A 20,447-nucleotide genomic window follows, 5' to 3' on the forward strand; every position below is an offset into this window, starting at 1 on the left:
GCATAGGAAAAAGAAATCTGCAGAACTTATAATTTCCTCACTGTTAAAGCATTTGTTTTGCATTTTCATCTTGCATTAAAAGTCTACGAAAATGCTGATGAGTGTAGGGGATTTTAAAAACGTTAAAAATAGCTTTGTAAATATTCATCGAGCATTTGTGTATAACTCAGAAGTTAGACAGTAAACAGCTTCACAATGCTTAAACTATCACTCTGAAATAGTTACTCATTAATAATTTTAAGATACTTTTGAAAACTCTTTAATCATCCTATATTATAACCCTCAGAATATGGAATCGGAACCTATTCAAACTGAAAGAGATCTTAAGCAGCCAAGAGTTCAAGTTACTTGCCAAGGTCTCATGTTTCTATGTTCTTTCTGCAGCACCATGAATAAAATTTAGAAATCAGCAAATAATAACAATAGTAATAATAACAAATTTAAGTATTTAATAACCAAATCTAATAGGCAATTACTCATCACTGATAGAAATGTAGTCATTGGAATTTACCGAGTGCAAAAATACAGGTCGCAAGGTTAACAGCTTGTCTTATTGCATAAACCATTAAAAAACTAAAATTTAATATGAACTGCCCCCTCCATGAGATTATTAATCACAGTCCTTTAAAACCTTCTTCTTCTCAAAATAATAAAGCATTAAGAATTATTGTCTAAATAGAATAACAGAATACTATGGGGAAGAAATAGAATCTTGGTTTATATAAAAGTTCACATAAGAAACATCCTGTTCCACATAAACTTGACCAATTCCTTGAATTCTTGTGTGAATAAGATGCATTATTAGTGAACCTAATAAATAACCAATTCAAACTCTGTAGATGATACATTTAAAACCACAAATATACACTAATATATACTCTGACAAAACACATACAGCTTAGAAAGACTATGTAAAATACATAAATGCTAAATACCTTATAGCTTTCAGATATCATATTGAGCTCCCTAAATTAAGAAAAATCCCTCAAAAAATGTTTATACTTAATGAAGTTCCCATTTTACATGATAGCATTTTATAACAAAATACTGATCCAGTTGTTTCAGTGTCCAAAGTTATTTTTATTTACTTTGTTACAATCCTCTTTCCCCCCCCAAAAATAGAGTTGAGGTAGAAAATCTTTTTTCTTGTTGGCATCTTAACAAGTATGAAAAAAATGGCAAAGCCAATAAACATAAAAATGACCTATCCAACTATTTCAGCAATGATTTTGGAATGAAAGCTTTACAAAGGAAGGAGGGCTCAATAGAATGTACACCCTATATAAGCCAGTGAAGGTGCAGACTTTTAATCCAATTAACTCAGGATCTGTTTCAGTTTTGAACAGAAACGTAAGTTAAAATACACACACACACACACACACACACACACACACACACACACACACACACACAGGCTGGCAGAACTTTTATGAGCAGGAATGAAATACTGAAGAGTGACATTTTCATGAGCCAAAACAAGATGAAGAGTATTGCTCAAAATATTACATAAAGCCGTTGCAGGATTTATTTGCTGTCCCTGGAAAAATTGCAGAAGCTTCCTATCCTCTACCAGCCCTTGCACCATGCTCTCGGGTTTCTGTCTTGAGGAATATCCTGAGCAGGCACTGGAGGATTTCCAAGATTGTTAAAATAACTTTTAATAGAAATGACATTGGTTTCTGTACTCAAGTTCATTTTGCCATTTATATATGCTTCAACTAGCACTTGATTGCCCACATTTGCCATTCTTTCTACAATGCTCTTCAGTCTTCAAAGTGGCGGGCACACTAACATCACAGGTTTGATCACTAGGCTCTGAAAAAATCTTCCCTTACCCTTCAGGGAAGCATCCTCACAGGCAGACAGTGTACCACCACACAAGTCTCACCTGTGGGCAACAGCAGCTCCACAGCCACCCTGAGGCAGGGACAATGCTTGTTGGTCAGCTGGAGCTTCAGGGTGGAAGTATTCTCTGTGCTTCTCACTGCTCTGAAAAAAATGCTCAGATTCTAGCTCTAGGTAAATCTTGTTGAACTTTTCTGAAACACCTTGCATGAGAAACCAGTGGAAGAAGTCTCCCCATCGTACCTTGCACCACACCCTGGCCTCTTAGATGACCCTGGAGTCAGGAGTCCAAAAGCATAGCTTGTCTTGGCACACACAAAGCACACAGACTTTTACCAACCTGGATGTGGTGCTCCTGACATGGAAAAAGAGCTCTCTATTCTCAATATCCTTGCAGGAGATATTGGCATAAAACTTCATGATGCCACAAGGGTGACAGCCAGAGTGCAGAGCAGGGATCCCATCAGCCCCGGGCCCTTATGGTCCTGTGGTATTACACCTCAACATCCCACCCAGGAGATAATACTTGGGTTCTACCCGCCTATAGACCAGACCCCCTGACAAAGGCAGCAGGGGATGCCAGACCTGGGGCCCCTAAAACACAGCCTCCATTCCCATTCTCGACTTGCCTCCACCTCCTCCCTTAAAAAGAGTTTCACTGCTTCCACCCTGATTATAAAAAGGATAGGCATTCCATCAGAGAAACTTCTAAATATTCTAAACTGTATGAAGAAAAATAAAATCATCACTCAGATAACTACTTGTCTATCTCTACAGATTAGAATGTAAGTTCCAGGAAAGAAGTTTTTTTTTTTTTTTTTCTGTTCCAAACACTGCTATACATCTAACACTTAGAACACTATCTGGCATATAAATGATGTTTAACACATATTTGTTAAATGAACAAATGTATCAATAACATTGAATTTATATATAATTTAAGGACATTTAAAATATCTACAGTGGGAGACTTTGGTCAGGATGGTACAGCAGGAAACTGCTCTGCTTGCCTCCTCCCACAACCACAGCAATGAAATAATAAACTAATTACAAATAAATAATAAAACAATCATTATTGAGAACCACCTGAAGACTAGCTAAACAGAAGTTCTACAACTAAGGATATAAAGAAGCCATCTAGAGAACTGGTAGGAGGGGCGAAGACAGAAGATACGAAACAGGGTAGGTCCCACACCCACAGTGTGGTGATTAAGAATCATGAGGGATATCTCCGCTGCAGAGGTTCCCCCTGAGGAGTAAGGGGCCCCATCCCCACACCAGGTTCCCCAACCTGGAGCATCAGTGCTGGGAAGAGGAATCCCCATAACATCTGGCTGTGAAAAACAGCAAGTGAGAAGGGCTGCTGAAGACCAGACGCTATTCTTGAGAGGCCTGCACACAGACTTGCTTGCTCACAAACTCACTCACTCTGGGCTCAAGCACAGGGGAAGCAGCTCAGAAAGCACCAAGGATGTGTAGGGAGGAACTAAATTGAGTAGTTTTAGGGCAAGGGCAAAAGGGACAGGATCAGAACGGCTCTATCTGTGGACAGAAGTGCTAGAAGGCACCACTGTTCCTTTGTTGAGATCTCCTTCCACACAGCTAGGCTGGTGCAGCAGGGCACCAAATCTGAGCTCATCAATAACCTGGCTAACACCATTTACCTTGCCCTAGTAATTACCAGACACTGCTCCACCCAACCCTCATGACCAGCCCAAACCTTTTCCAGCGGCTTTTCCACACAAGCAGCCTGTCTTGGCTCATGCTGCAAAATTTACTAAAATTTCGCAAAGGTCCACAGACCTCAAACAAGCAGCAGCTAACCTCACCATGACCTGCAACTCTCGATAAGCAGCCCTAAATATGGCAAAAAGGGAACCCTTGTACAGTGCTGGTGGGATTATAAATTGGTGCAGTCATTATGGAAAACCATATGGATGTTCCCAAAAAAATTAAAAATAAAACTACCATATGACCCAGCAATTCCACTCTGGGTATTTATCTGAAGAAATCCAAAACACTCATGCAAAAAGATATATACACCCCAATATTCATTTCAGTATTCTTTACAACAGCCAAGATGTGGAAGCAACACAGATGTCCACTGATAGATGAATGAATAAAGAAGTTGTTGTATGTATATATAATGGACTATTACTCAGTCATAAAAAAAGAATGGAATCTTGCCATTTGTGACAATATGGAGGGTATTATGCTAAGTGAAATAAGTCAGACAAAACAAACTCACTGATAGACTACAAACTGATGGTCACCAGATGGGAGGGCAGTTGGGGGGATGGGTGAAAAAGGTGAAAAGGATTAAGAAGTACAAATTGCCAGGTATATAAATAGTCATGGGGATATCAAGTGCAACATAAGGAATATAATCAATAATACTGTAATAAGTATGTATGGTTCCAGATAGGCACTAAACTTATCAGGATGATCGATTCATAATGTATATAAATGTGTAATTACTATGTTTGCCACTTGAAACTAATATATAATATTATATGTCAACTGTTATTGGAAAACAAATTTTTTTTTAAAAAAAGACCCTCCACCAGCAAAAAGATTACAACCTGCTGAAGGCTCAGATGCTGGTTACCTTATTTTAGCAATATTTTGTAATTGAGATATGTTTTTAAACACAATTGCACACTTAAGAAACTACAGCATAGTGTAAATTTAACTTTTACAAGCACTGGTAAACCAAAATTTCCCACGGCTTGCTTCTTTATGGTGGTCTAGAACTGAACCTTGCAATATCTCCAAGGTATGTCTATAAAATATATATACATTTAACTAACCATTTAAAACTTTAAAATATATAGAATATGAAGTTTCCATGGGATAAACTGATCAGACATTTAGAAAAACTACAGCCTGCCTATCAAGTGAACTTTCCCAGACAAAAGCCTATTGTGAAGAAAGGGAAAGTTTGCCCAACTGACATCACCCAAGCACAAAGAGCTTCTAACAAAAAGGTGACCATGGTCCAGAACTTGGAGGCCTATAGGTTTGGATGTGCCCTTGGTGAATGCCATCCTCCAGCAGCAATGCCTGCCTAGCACCATCATCACTCCTGCCCCAGAGGGCCAAGGACAGCCTGGAGGTCCAGATGCAGGAAAACCAGGTGTACCATCTCTGCTGGCTGCTGCTCAAAAAGTATCAGCTTCCTCGAAAACACATCCAAGGCCTAGAAAAGACCCCCAAACCTGGCAAGAATCAGTGACAGACTCTTGTTTCACGTGGTGGATCCAGGGGAAATCCAAACTCTAGACTAGTAATTTATATGGGCATTTTTAGCTTTTGCAAATAAAAAATACATATTTTTTAAAAAGTAATAGAGATAATATAATTGCTATATTTATATATTTACAAATACATATTTTATGTAACTTTATAACTTTAAAATGTATAGAAAACATACCTGGAAGTATTCTAAAATGCTATATGCTATTAATAGCAGTAAGATTATCAGAGATTAAACACAGCTTATACAAAGTCACGGCTAGTAAGTGGAAGAGTTGAGATTCAAAACCAGGCTTTCGCTCTATGCTATTCTGATTCTCCGTGTGATTTTTTTTTTTTTTACTTTTTATTATAGAAATTTTAAATATGCATAAAAGAAAAGAGACTAGTATAATAAACTTCCATGTTCCCATTAACTGGCCTCAACATTTTGTCTTTTGTTTCAACTAGCTATCCTCCTCAACACACTTTTATGTTGTTTTTGAGGAAGTACTTTAAAGCAAACCTCAGACACATAATTTTATCCATAATTATTTTAGTTTGTATCTCTGCAATGGACTTTGAACCCAGCTCAAGTTCAATTTTCCTATATTGTCTCAAATACCATTTGTTAAAGCTGATGTATTAAAATAGGGATCCAACCAATGCTCCTATGGATGGTTAGATGGCTGGATGGCAGGAAGTTAGGCGGAAAGGCAGGTAGGCAGGCAAGAAGGAAGGAAGGGAGGGAGGAAGGAAGGGAGGATGAATGGATAAAGTGAGGGAAGAGGGAGAGAGGGAGGACAAACGTTACCTCTGTACAAATATATATGCTTTAGTAAATATGGAGAAGGGGTGAGAAGGATAGACACTAGACGTCAACATTACTGAGAGAATGAGTGGAGAGGGTAGAGGGGTCAGGAAAATCAAGTTTTTAAATACATTTTTATATTGTTTTCCCTGTGAGCATGTACATAATTTCTTAGAGATACAGTCAGGCCTTAGACTGTACAAAAAGGCCAATTCTGGAGCACAGTATGGAGCAGCCCTTATAAATGAGGATCCAAGGTAGGACACAGCTTCCTTAGTAACACTGATCACATAATATTTCCTCTCGGAAAGGCCTCATCATTTCTCCTGCAAATCGATTATCTCAGGAAAACAATTATAATAAATAATATCCCCTATATTTATAAAAACTAAAAACAAAAAAAATATTATTATACTAAAGTTCTTGATAAAGGATTGTCCTCAATGGTCTTGCCTAGGACTGTATCATATTCTTTTACTTACTCCTAGCACCTAACCCAGTGCCAGAACAAACCAGATACTTGGTAAAATAGTAGCTGGGCTGAACACATCTGGGAACATATGGACTCGTTAACAACTTTCTTCTTTTGGCTCTTCAGTGACAGCAATAAACCTCAGGTCATGTGGAATTCCAGCTATGAGAAACCATTGAGACATGGCCTTTGATAAGAATGTGGGCTTCATTTGTCCTACTGCAGAACAGACACCGTTCCTTAACTCTGTACTGTGTCCCAAGCACTATTTTTTAAACCAATAAATCTGTGCCACAATAGAAATTGCCAAAAAATAGTACAGAAGCTGGGAGTACTATAACAACATCCTAAAAGTTTAATCAACCTGACAGCACCTCTTAACACTCAATACATATATGTGCTAACAACAAAGGTTATTTGTTAACGCACAGAAAAGAATTAGAGATGAAGCAAAATTAGAGATGAAACCACAAAGACCTGAGGAGAACAACACCCCTTCCATGGGTCCCCTACGGGCAACAGCAGGTCAAATTCAAATGTGGCCTCTAACTGTAAGGTCCAAGAAGTGAAAAGTTTAATATTCTATTAGTACTTCCATAACGAATTACCTGAAAATCAGAAATTCTAATGTGTAGAATCAGCTCTTTAATATTTTTACTAAAAAAAAAGAAAAACTATTTTAAATGTTTAAACCGAAATGAGTTTTACCCTCTTATAAATCCTTGCACTTATTTTTCAGCCACCCTTTATTTCTATAAAAAACCAAACCAAAACTAAGTGAAGTTTGATTTTTCATTTTTAAAACACACACACACAGAGAATATATAAAAAGATTCCAAGTTTTCAGTTCTAAAATATGAAATGTCCAAAGACAGTAATTTTTTCTTAAAGATGAACTTACGTTCAACAGAGATGCATTTGGAAATGGTATCTTTAAAAAAGCTGCCAAAGTATTGTGGCTTTTCGAAACTTTTGCAAGAGAATGAACTGCTCTTGAGAACAATTCTCACTTTAGTTACCTAATAACTGCTCTGTTTCCTGTTCACTGTTCACTCCTTGAGGATTGAGCCCAATAAAAAGGAAGTAGAAATGGAGGGATCTAGCTCAATCTGGATTTATCCCTTTAGAGTTGTAGATCAAATTTCAAATAGGTTAGCAAAGACTGGTGAAACTCAAGACAGTTGAGTATAGGTTCCTGCATGACTGATTGTTGATCACTGCAACAAAGAGCTGGGTGACTAAGAGACAATATAATACACATGGCCTTTCTATCAAATATAAGCCTAGAGCATTTCACAGCTCCTGTTAAACATTTCTAAGCCTCCAAAATATAAGTTCAATAATATTTATAGTGATTACTTGACTGTAACCATAATTTATCAGTCATATATGTATTTATATTTATATATTTACATATATATGAAAATTTCATTTACTAGGTAAAAGACATAAGGTAATTTAAAAAATATGGGTAATGACTACTATTATGCACGTATTTTGCCATAACTGACACAAAAGATTACATATTGTATGATTCCATTTATATGAAAGTTCAAAATAGGTAAACCCATAGAGACAGAGAGTAGATTACTGGTGGCTAGAGGAGGGGGAATTGGAAAGGATTCATAGTGGGTTCAGAGTTTCCTACTGGAATAATGAAAATGTTCCAGCATTAGCAGTGATAGTTGCGCAACTTTGCGAATATACTAATTTTGCTTCAGAATTTTCGGGAGCATTAGATTATCAGTATCACCACAAACACAGAACCAAAAAAATAAAAAAACAACCACACAAGAGGAAATACAGGACGATAGCAATTTTTAAGAAAGCATTTGACACTACTAAATTTCTAGTCTTCTGATTCAAGATCAAATGAGACTAAAGAAAACCATGGCCAGGACTGAAAAGGTGAGAGTGTGAAGGAAGGTTCACACTCAGTGATATGAACTGACTTCCACTTATAGTCTTGTGAGGCAGAATGACATTTCAACAGTGGACCCCATATATGACGGTGGTACCAAAAGATTATAATGGAGCTAAAAATTTCCTATCATTTACTGATGTCTTGGCTGTCATAACATCATGGAGCAATGCATTACTCATCTGTTTGTGGTGATGCTGGTATGAACAAACCTACTGCACTGCCAGTTATATAAAAATACAGCACATACAATTATGTCATGCCATGACATAAGTATGTCATGTCATAATACTTGATAATGATAATAAATGGCTATGTCACTGGTTTACGTATTTACTATGTACGGTTATTTTAGAATATGCTCTACTTATAAAAAAAGTTTGCTGAAAAACAGTGTATCTTGTTATACCTACAGCAGTTTCATACATCTGTTTAACTGCATCTCTTGACTGCATTGTTTCTCTTCTGCTTGATTTAATCTCATGTTGTTTTATAAACTTACTGTAGCCTAAGTGTACAGTGTTTATAAAGTCTACAGCAGTGTACAATAATGTCCTGGGCCTTAACATTCACTCACCACTCACTCACTGACTCACTGAGAGCAACTTCCAGTCCTGCAAGCTCCATCCATAGTAAGTGCCCTATACCGCTGTACCATTATTTATCTTTTATACTATATTTTTACTGTACCTTTTTTATGTTTAGATATGTTTAAATACAAAAATACTTTCCATTGTGTTAACAATTGCCTACACTATTCAGTATGGTAAAATGCTGTATAGGTGTTTAGCCTAAAAGCGACAGGCTATGCCATAGAGCCTACTACATGTCTAGTAGGCTGTAACATCTAGTTTTATGTAAGTGCATTCTATGATGTTCTCACAATAACAAAATTGCCTAACAATGCATTTTTTAGAACATATTACCATCATTAAGCACATATGACTGCACTGAAACTCAGGGTTAAAAGTAGCAGGAAAAGCAGTGGAACAACAATAAGCTACGTATATTAACACCCCTGGAAAATGTCAGTGCCCTAGACTTTCTAGTCCAGACAATGCATCAATAACAGCAACACCATTCCAGTAAAACTGCAGGGAGGCAAATGAAGATGTTAAACAATGCAAAATCCCAAATGATATTGAGTCTCTACATGTTCACTTAAATAACAAATATTTGAGCATTTCAACACGAATGTTCAGGAATGTGAGATGCACAAAATCAACAAACTATTGCTAAGCCATTTATAATAAAATAATTAGTAAAAATATATTGTTCTAAAAATGTATTACACAAAAACAAAGTTTCATCTATCTCAACTTGTCAAATTTTTATGATGAAATTAGCCAATTATCACTGCTAACAAATATAATAACTACAGTCAATAGGCATACCAAAATCAATGTAGATTCTCAAAAAAGGTCCAGGAATCAACTGTCAGCTTAAACTGGTTAATTTTATTAAAACTGTTTAACATGACAGTATGTCACGTAACTCCCAGTTTCTTTCACATGAGCAGAGGTGGATTAATTCGACCCAAATTTTGTACAATAGCATTCTCAATTTCTAAAAATATATAAACTTTGTCACTTATCTTAAAATTTCTGTTTTACTTCTCTAGCTCTACCTCAAAAGAAACTTCTTCAAGGCCATATATCCTGACATAGTGAAAGCAAAATAATCACAGCACTCAGCAGTGTCATTAACATTTCTGAGTCAAGGGGAATTTAAACAGGCAGATGCTGTATAAAGCGCCTGTTGGGAGAGACTCAGTGGAGAGTTGAGACTGTACCACAGCTGTGAGGGATTGAAGTTGCTAGCTATAGAATCAAGCTTAGGAGAAACTCCGGGCACAATTCCGGCATCCGAAATAAATTAAACAGTCTTGCTTTCTCTCATCCACCCTGTTAGCAGCCTTTGGGCTGAGTGGAGACCACACACTCAGACCACACAGCGCCAGCTGAACTCCTCGCACGCAACATCTACAAGCTGTCACTCGGCAGCACAGTGAGAGGAGAGAAGGAGGAGGGAGGGCTGGAGGAGAGGGGGCTTGAAGAGAGAGAAAAGGAGAGGGAAAGAGGGGGAGGGGAGAAAGTCTCTACTTACAGCTGGATAGAACGATGTGTGGTTTGGAGAAAGGGAAAAATCTCCCTGAGAAAACAAGCTGGTCAGTGGTCTTGCATAGCCTTGACCTGTACCTTCCCCATACCAATGCAGCAGTTGATGAAGAATTAACAAAGTATCCATTTAGCATCAATGAACCCCCTATCATAGGTCAAAAAAAAAAATTACCTTTATAAAAGCATTTCGTTAAAATAAAGATGAAAGGCCACATTTTCTTATAAATTATAATATATACTTAAATAAATGCATTTTCTTTTAGATTTTTATTATATTGGTTTTAACCCATCTGCCTTTTTTCCTCTAAGCACAAAGGATGAATTTAAAGTGTTTTTTCAAAAGATGTCAGAAAATTTTAATTTTATAATTTTCCCATATTTCATTGTGGCAAAGTCTTTAATTTTCCAAAATATTTATTGGCAGAAAAAAAGGCAGTAAATTATTTTTTACATAACTTCAGACTAAGTATATAAAAAATAACTACTAGCAGTAATATTAAAAAAAAAAAAAACAGAAAATGTAGCCATAAAAGTAGCTTTAGAATGATTAACCCAAATTATTTTACTGTTCAGTAAAGAAGAATTTTGCTGATGTAAATAGCAGACAAGAAATCTGAACAAAACAAGTGAGCAGGTTTCTTACCCTGTCAGGTCCTCAGATGCCCAGCTCAGCTAAGGGGATAAGGCCAGGAGTTGGAAATATAGAAGTTCTGATTCACTGAAGACTTGGAGAACATTCACGAAATAGGCCAAGGAAAGCCTCCTTATGTTAAAGAACTATTTTCTTAGATCAGGCCATTGAAAAGTAGAAGTTTGTCCTCAAATAAACCTCTCAAACCCCACCCCTCTCATGCTATTCAAACTTGCATCACCAAGGAGCAAATCAGAAAGGAAGAATCTCAACACCCTAGCCTGATTCCACTAAGTGAGCATCTACATTTTAGCCATTTGTGTGCACATTAATCTTTGAAAAGCGCTAAGTAGACTTATCTAGTCCAGAACCATCTTGGATCCAAAAAAACCCAGAAAAATCTGATTGTGGAGCTGCCTAGTGAGTTTCAACAAAAAAATTATACTCAACTAGAGTATAGTTGAGGCCACCCAGCAACACAACCAAACTACAGAATTCATCATATCTCGAATAATGTTCAACCTATCCTAGGATAGACATGCCTCTTGGGGCTGGGCTGGGCTGGCCCCAGAGGGATCTCCCACAGATATTGGGAAAAGGGTCTTAGAGAATGGTAATTCACTTCATTCAGTTTTCTGTAAACTTAGGCTCTACTATTCCTGAGCAGGGCCAAGGTAAAGTTATATCTGGTCCGACACACATTTAACCATCTAACAGCACTGGGTGGGTCAAGTCTTAGGGACAGGGTCATGAACTCTTCAGTCCAGTTTTTTAAATTAACCATCTCGCTCTGTTTCATCTCAAAACATGGTTGAAAAATATATAATGATGAACCAATCTGAAAGAATCCATGGGGTATAAATCTATACCAAGAAGGCTCATTGGATCTCAGAAGGGACATCTGCAGAAACGAAGCACTGAACAGATAAGAGATAAAGCATCCCTGCTTTTCTGGCTTTCTCTTTAGACCTCTTTCCTTCACTACTCCTACAAACAAAATATAACTGAAAGCATACTGTTTTTAAATAAAAGTGTATTTATTTTTTAATTCATTTGAAAACAATCTGATGATTTAAAAATATAATTGATAAACGGTACTTTTTTCTTTTGGATTGGGGAGAACCCTCACTCCCACTACAATGTTTGGAGGTAGGGGATTAAAGAAAAGAGAATGTACATGAGGTAACTAGGAAAGAATACTGAAAGAAGATACTACATAGAGGAAAAGCCTGAAAATTTGGCTCTCCTGAGCTCCCACATAACTGATCTGCTACATAAATACGTGATTACACAGCTAGTCTCTTAAGACAAACATCAGATTCCATGTTAATCAGAAATGTTCATTAAAAGTCTCCTTTATTTCCCAGGAACCATGAAATCTTCTGCCTTAGCAGGCTAAGTCTCTTCCCAGAGGGCAATTATTTTGTGAAATCAACACATTCACAGCCGAAAGCTATAGATCTAAAGATGCCTGGTCCTCTACCTCAGGGGTCCCTAACCCCCAGGTACAGGTAAGTGACCTGTTAGGAACCTGGCCGCACAGCAGGAGGTGAGTGGCGAGGTAACCTGAAGCTTCTTCTGCATTTGCAGCTGCTCTCCAGTGCTAGATAGCATCACCACCTCAGCTCCACCTCAGATCATTAGGCACTAGATTATCATAGAAGCACCAGTCCCTGGTGCCAAAAAGGTTAGAGACTGCTGTTCTAACTCATTCCACTGGGTATTGATGACATATCAAAAATGAAACAGGCCAGTGTAAATCCATTCCCCCTCTACTACAACCCCCTAAAACTGAAAACAAAAATCTCAAAGAAGATATATTACTTAATGGAAGGAGGAAGGAAGCATAGTTTCATGTAAAAGCATAACATTATTTACTCATCAATCTATTGCCTATTGTACCAATGTCCCTATCACTCCCTCTTTATTAAATCTACATTGGGTGGACAAAATATTATTTCTGGAAAATTAATTTTTCAGGAAAAAAAAAAGTCCAGGTATTCCCTCCGCCCATCCCGAAAGACAGATCAGCTGGACAATACTGAAGAAGTCATTATTAAATAAAATTGATTTCTATATTTGTTTAGTCCATCGAGAAGACTTGGACTGTATAGAGATTGGTCACCAGGACCTCAAAAGATGAGTGTTGGATTCCTATCCGTCAGAAAAACAGACAGATACAGATAAACTAGGGCTTGAAACAAGAATGTACCCTCAGATTGTTCAGTCAAAACAAATATTTATTATTTGCAATGTCCCAGGCACTACGATGGGGAAATGATAGGAACAAGTTTTGTGACAAAAGAGGACCTGAGGACCTTGGATTCTGGTAGTGTGATGGGTACTAAAACAAAACAGTACTAAGATGAGGAAAAGTTGAGTATAAACAACTATTTAAGAAATCTGGCTGATAAGGGAAGAAGAGAGAGGTCTTTTAACAGAGGAATGTGAAATCAAAGGAGGATGTTACTTTTTCATTGTTGTCTTTGTTTTGCTTTATTGTCTGTCTCTAAGCATGTCTAAAGGCTGACAGGAAGGTGCTATTGGCAAGAGATGAACAACTGAGTTAAGTGTTCCCAAAGGCAAGAGTGGATGAGATAAAGAGACCAGGTACAGGGATCTGTCTTAGTATAAATGCAATACAATCTCTTTCCGTGTAACTGGGGAGAGAGGAAAGGCTTTTGGAAAACAAGCATGGGATTCTTCTCTGATACTTCTATTAGTTCTGAAGTAGGTGGCAGACTCTATTTTCTGCTTTTGCCCCTTCGGGTTGTTAGTTTCTCTTTGGGCCTCACTATCCTTTGTTCCCTCATGCTGCCCACACCGCTGCAAGTAGTCCCTTTATTAAAATCTCCTTATTTGAACCATCTGGTATGAATTCTGATTCCTGCTGAGACCATGACACACAATCATGTCAAGCACATGGGGCTTTCATTAAAATTAAACTAAAACCAAATATTCCTGGCTTTTAGACTTGTTTTGTCTTTCAGCAAAATTATAATATAATAAAAGTTAAAATCATATGCCCTCCTAAATCACAGAATTTTATAAGTGGAAAGGGCCTTAAAAAATTCATCAAAGCTTACAGATGAAACTAAGGGCCCAACTTGCCAAAAGCAGCACAGCCAGCAAGTAGCAAAAGCAGAACTCATTCAGTGTTGCACAATGATTACTAATGCTAACTTTGTGCCAGGTGACATTCTAGGTGCCTGGTTGGATGCACCTTGTACAGTTTACATCATAAAATCCAGGTTTCCCAATTCCTACTGTCCACTATTCTTCCCATTACTGGCACCAAGTGTTATTCTAAGTGGGAAATAATAAGGTGAAGGAATTACTAACACCAAAATCATAAATAAAGCAAACAATATGGTCTGCCCCAGTATTAAATTAAAGAATGTTCATGAAGTTTTTGAGCAAACCTAAAACAATTTTCCAGGGGGGAAAAAAAGGCCTAATAAATCAGTTTCAAATTCCTGTGCTTGACCTTCAAGGCACCCCATAATCCAAAATGTACTCACTTACCAGCCAGTGGGCCTTTGTTCCTGGTGTGCTGCCCAGATGTTCACTTGCCTTCCCTCCGAAGGGCCATGACCTTCCCATTAAGGTCTGACCTCAATCAAGCCTTCCCAATTACTCTACCCCAACAGATCCTTCCCTTCTCTGAATTCCTGCTGTACTTACACTCAATACTACAGTTTAGTTCTTAGCCATTCTTTGAGAGGACAAAAAAGCCCCCTTGAATCCAGGCTACGTTATTTTATTTCTAATGTGTGTGTGTCAGGTATATGCTAAAAGTGGGAGACACGAAAATGACAGAGATTAATCCCTGTCGAGCAAGAGCTTAGTCTTTTGACAGATAGGTAAATACCAGTAATAGCTATAGCCCCTAAGACAACACAGGGATAAGACAAGTGCTAAGTGATTACAAGATTCACTGAGTTTTATTTATTTCTGACTATAGGAAAAAGGAAATTGAAGACCAAAGAGGATAAGTAACTCAGCCCAGGCTACAAAGCAGGGGTTGGTAGTACATGGACCAGTAAATGGCTGCTTTGACTATTAAGCCAAAATACCTTTTGACTCTAATTTTCAAACTAAGGTCCAAGAGTGACTATAATTGTGTCCACAGCTTGAAGATTCATAATTTCTCTACAATCACTTTAAGGTTGTGTTTGTATCAATAATAATTATTTTAAAAAACATAAACAAACACTGAATCATGTGATTATAACTGAACTCTACTACCATTAGATTTCACCAGGTACTCCAAGGGATCCATGAACACATTGCCCAGGGTCCAAAAACAATCAACATTCTAGCATACTGTTTAGCTGAGTGACCAATGTTATTTCCCATTCCAATCAATTTCAAAATTATCTCTTCTCAACATTAGCCTAAAACTCATCCATTCAACAAACATTTAAGCTCCTAGCATATAGTAGGTACTATATTAGGAATGTTGGCTAGATGAAGATAAGTAAACTGGAGAATGGGTGAAAAAGCAATTAAGAGACTAACTGTATAACCAGCATTTCCCATATGGCCTAATCCTGCCACCGACTGACACCAGTAATTGTCCAAAGTCCTTTATTAGAATACCGTCTTCGCAAAAATTTTTGAATACTAATTTTATTTCCCATAAGATTCATGTATAACAGGCTCTCAAATATTTGTGACATGAAAATTTAATTTAGCAGGTTAACAATCATCTTTTAGAAAGGTAATATCAAAGTGATATTCAGTACAGGAAATTAAATGCTTGACAAAGAAAACAATATTTTCTGAAACTTCCAATAGTAGTTCCAAGTCACACTGGGGGATCTTCTGCTTCTCTGCTTAAAATTGAGTTTCTATTTAACAGAAGAGAACATTTAAGTACTAAGCACATATCATCCTCTTTCTAGTACCACCCTTTGAGTCAACAACTTTTAACACACAGATAATCTTGAGGAAGCTTCTGGAGTTCAGTTCCTTTGTTATTAGAGTCAGTTACACAGAGCATGGCCAGAATACATTAACATAAACAAAATATTATTACTCATAAGAAGATGGTTCTACGGTAAGCTCAGTTACACCTAGCTTTCCAATATAATGCACCCAAATGACTTAAAGTGTGGCTAATTTTAATTTTTTTTAAATTTTTTTCTTGTAGGATTATTCAGATTCATAAAAAACGATGAAGCAAATTTTCTCATATTAGTCTGATTAATTTTTAGCAATTAAAAATAATTTCCATTTGAAGACAAGCTCTTTCAAAAACTCTATTGTTATTAAGAAAGTGTCTATTTTCTAAATCTTGGGATACCAAATTAAGTAGGCTTAAAGGAGAGAGAACAGTGCTTGCGTGTTCAGGATCTAGAGCCTCACTACATGGTCTCAAGGGCAGCTAAAACACCGAATAACTAACTATACATCAGGCTAGTTACCTAACCACTCTGAGCTTCTGTTTCCCCATATGTAAAATAGATATACTGTAACAACATCTACCTCTAGTGGAATTAAATCAGTCAGTAGAAGTAAATGCTTAGAAGTGACAGACACCCAGGAAGTGGTCAGTATAGGTCTAAACTGACGCAAATCTAAACAAAACGTGCCTCATATTCGCTCTGCACGAATAAATTCTCAAAATTAACTCAGTGACAACGACGCAGAGGCGCAAGGAAGCAGGTGAAGCCAACTACAACCATCTCTGTAGGGTCAGTATTCCGAAGGCCCGCGCCCCGCTTCTGGCGCGGGGCTCGGGACGCGACCGCGCGGCTCCCCCTACCCCCACCCCCTCACGGGTACGGACTGGAGAGCCGGGCAGGAGGCTGACCACTGGTGCTGGCGGGCCGCCACTCCTACCCGTCTCTCCAGGAGCGAGCCCCGCCGCTCTACCTGTCCGTGCTTCCCCCGGCTGGCCTCAGGGCTGTGACACGTACCTCTGGCCTGCCTGCCGCCGCTTCGGCCCGCTCGGACAGGGTCTGGGCCGCTCTCGAGAAGAGCACTCGGGCCGCAGCCCCACCAATCGCCGGCCCTCAACTTCCGCCCGCCCGGAGCGCCGACGGCGTCGATCCGCCGGGTAGTCGAGCGCCGAGTTGTCGACGAGCCGAACCGTGCGAAGGGGGGAAAGCTGAGAGTCGGGGAGGTAGACGAGGAGAGTGCGCCCCCGCGGGGCATGCGGTGTGCGCAGTTCCTGGCAGTGCCCTCGGACACCTTCAAGGAGGCGGAAGATGACCCTTGGGCCGTTTGTGGTGGGCTCTGCACTGGGTCAGGACGCTGTGGCTCCACCCGAGGCTCCGGGAGGCCGGGTGACACACAAAAGCCACAGGACCATGGAAATTGCGGAGAAGAATGCCAGTCTACAGCCTGGAAACCCTGAATGTTGACTGTTTAAAATCATCAAAATTAGTGAACGCCTCCATGGCCTAGGTGCTGTGTAGGAGCGCTAGATATAAAAGGTGAATAACAAGCAGTCACTTCCTTTCAGGATCTCGCTGGGCTGACGGTAAACCGTGGTATGGCAAGAAGAAAAGAAATGTCACTAAATGAGAGACTGCTGCAGTCTAGGCAAGAAATGATGGTGGTCTGCACTGAGGAGACAATGGGAATAGGGGAAGGTGGTGACAAGGAAATGAGGACATAACTGGTTGCCTCTATTTTATTAGCAAAAGAAGCAGCAAGATCATCCGTGAAAAATGGAGGATGAAGGGCAAGGGAGATTTGAGGAGAAATGAGAATGTGAAATCTTTGTCCTGGATATTGCGACAATTATTAGACAAGTTTAAAGTGAGAACCAATCATCATGCCGGCATGCCTTGGCTGCTCTTGTATAGGTAGAGAGTTAGTAGAAAATTAGTATAACCAATGTTGGAGTTTTATAAGGCAGAAGGAGCAGAGAGCAAAGGATTTGAGACTTTATGCAAAGAAATGACATGATCAAGGGTGATGGAGTTTAAGCTTTGTGATAGGGTTTTTAGAGAGGTTTTTCTGATTGTGCTGCAGTTGGCCACTCAGATTGGAAAAGGTAGCAGACTAATAGGTTTAATTAATCCTACTCTGCGACATAGGTGGTGCTTGCCTGCTATCCTGGCTTAATAAGAGTGCCTCTTACTGTCAAAAGTGTCCCTGTTTGGACAATATTTGATGACCCTACAGTCACTCCACATTATAAAGAGAGCCCCAAACAATTGGAGTCAGACATTTCTTCGAGGCTTAGAAGGAATACACCCAACTGGCTCTGAGCGGGGTTAGTACTTGCTGACCTGAGGAACACTGGAGCCTGTGCTTGCTGCCATCACGGGTGGAACTGAGCATGGAGTGAAGTTCTGGGGTGAAGTTCTTGGGTGAAGTAGCCTGCCATTGGAACTACATGTGATCAAGATTATGCCTCCTGCTTACAGTCTAGAAATTCTCAAAGGAAGGAGATCTGTTGGAGTTATAGCTGGAGTTCAGCTACTGGTTATAGCTGAATGGAAAGAAGCATAACCATGAAGCAGAGGCACAACTATGATGAGGGTTCTTGCCACCTGTTAGCCCTAAGAGCTAAACGTGCACCTCACACAGACTTTGGCCAATCTGTTTGTGTCACATGAATACCCACCAGCAAGCATCCACAGCAGAGGGATGATTTGACCAGCCTCTGTCCTGGGTCACCTTAGTGTTTGTACAATGGTCCTATGAATTGAATAGCCATGGTGGCAGGGATGGAGCTGCACATACCCCTCTCAACAAGGCAGATTTAAACAGTGCAACCACCCCCTTTAAGCTCCAGTGGCCAATATACAGCTAGTGGTATTGTACTTCTCTCAAGTAGACCAGGCAGCCATTTGGTAGCAAGTTGATTTCCTCAGACCCAGATACACATTTGTCTTCCCTGCCTGCAGTACCCTGGCAAGCATCTCTATCAAATTGCTTACATAGTGTCTGATTTATCATTGTGGGATTTCCCATATCACCTAAAACAAGGACTCTCTTGAGAGTGAAAAAAATATGACAGAGGGGCCAATATCACCAGATCCACTGGTTGTACCATATATCACACACTCAGAAGATGCCACCCTAATAGACCATTAGAATAGCTTCTAAAGGTGCAGCTAAGCCTGAAGCTTGGGGATAACATAGTGCAGTATTGGGATGCTGTGCCTGGGATGCAATTATATTTTGAACCTAATATCAGTGTATGATGCTTCATCCCTGATAGAGTCCTGGCTCCTCTAGCAGGGGAGGATGCTCTGCCAGTGGACACAAAGTTCCACTAAATCTAAAGGCTTCTCTTCATTTGTTCTCTTCATACAGGTAACAAAAAATTGACCCCCATGATCAAGAAGAAATGGGGCAGAGAAGATTATTTCTGGAACTCAGAACTCTCACTGGACGTCTTTTTCATGCCTGGTGATGAAACACAGCAACCCTGGCCTGACAAGAGCATGGCAATCAGGGATTAAACTCTGGTCTAGGACAAAGGGACACAGGGACAATGGTCTGGGCCACTTCGTCAAGCAGCCCAGACCAGCAAAAGTGTTAATTGAAGATGAGGGGACTCTAGAATGGGTGATAAGGGGGAAATCACCATAGCCGCAGGACAAACTATAGCAAGAGCCCATAACTCAATTTATCAATACTCCTGTTGTGGGTATGACTGGACATCAGCATGAGGAATCAGTGACAGGACAGACAACACAACACAGCATGCAAGGGATAGATAGTAGCAGAGGCCATCAGAGCCAACCCATATTTCTCTGATGTCCCCTGTGCTCTCTGAAGTCTACTTTATGGGAAAGCCTGCTTGTTTGTGTCTCAGGGCTTTCTTCTTGGATCCAGGGCATGCTGGAAGCACTGGAGAGTTCATTAGACCAAAAGCAGTCTTCAGCCAGACAGGCTGCCTCCCTCCTGGGGTAGCTTGAAGGCATGTTATACAAGGTATTCCAGAGTTCCCTGGAGACTGAGCTCAGGCATCCTTGGGAATGCCTTCACAGCACACCTTTAACTGGCTTTCTTCCCTTTCCCCACCTAGCTTCCCTACTCCCCTCCTGGTGATCACCTCCTGGTGATCCCTAGTCACCTCCCAAGTTAAATACTAGCCCTTGAAACTGTATCTCGGGGATGGCCTCTGGGAGAATCTAGCCAAAATAGTCATTATCATAGACCAAAAACCATCTATATTTAATATGACTCAAATATCTTTATGTGAACCTACACACCTATAAGAGAAATACCTCCCAAGGTGGGGGAAAAGGTGCTATTTTGTACAGATAATTTGAGTCCTGAGACTTAGCATAACTTTATTTTTCTCTCTTTTACTTTGGAAGACATGTCAAAGTGTTGCTCCAGTAAAAACTCAACTGTCTCAGGATCATCCATTTTAAAAGACACAGGAAACATGAGTCAGGCCCGGCAGCAGAGGTTGAAAGAAAATTAAGTTTTCTGTA

At 39.4% G+C, this 20,447-nt stretch overlaps 2 protein-coding genes across 4 annotated transcripts in view; both read right to left on the reverse strand.

Moving 5' to 3' along the window:
• Positions 1-17,094, reverse strand: part of EXOC2 (exocyst complex component 2) — a 210,204-nt gene extending 193,110 nt beyond the window's left edge. For all 3 annotated transcript variants that reach the window (XM_011383239.2, XM_023524910.1, XM_011383240.2), the window contains exon 1: positions 16,959-17,094. The gene's annotated coding sequence lies outside the window, so the exon portion shown is untranslated. The remainder of the gene's footprint in view (positions 1-16,958) is intronic.
• On the reverse strand, positions 473-17,196 carry HUS1B (HUS1 checkpoint clamp component B). The gene is given in 6 exon segments (XM_023524911.1): positions 473-549; positions 1,405-1,593; positions 1,596-1,817; positions 1,820-1,997; positions 1,999-2,108; positions 16,959-17,196. Coding segments are annotated over 6 exon segments (1,014 nt in total).
• Positions 17,197-20,447: the final 3,251 nt, after the last annotated feature.

Source organism: Pteropus vampyrus, unplaced genomic scaffold, assembly GCF_000151845.1.
Source record: "Pteropus vampyrus isolate Shadow unplaced genomic scaffold, Pvam_2.0 Scaffold509, whole genome shotgun sequence".
Lineage (NCBI taxonomy): Eukaryota > Metazoa > Chordata > Mammalia > Chiroptera > Pteropodidae > Pteropus > Pteropus vampyrus.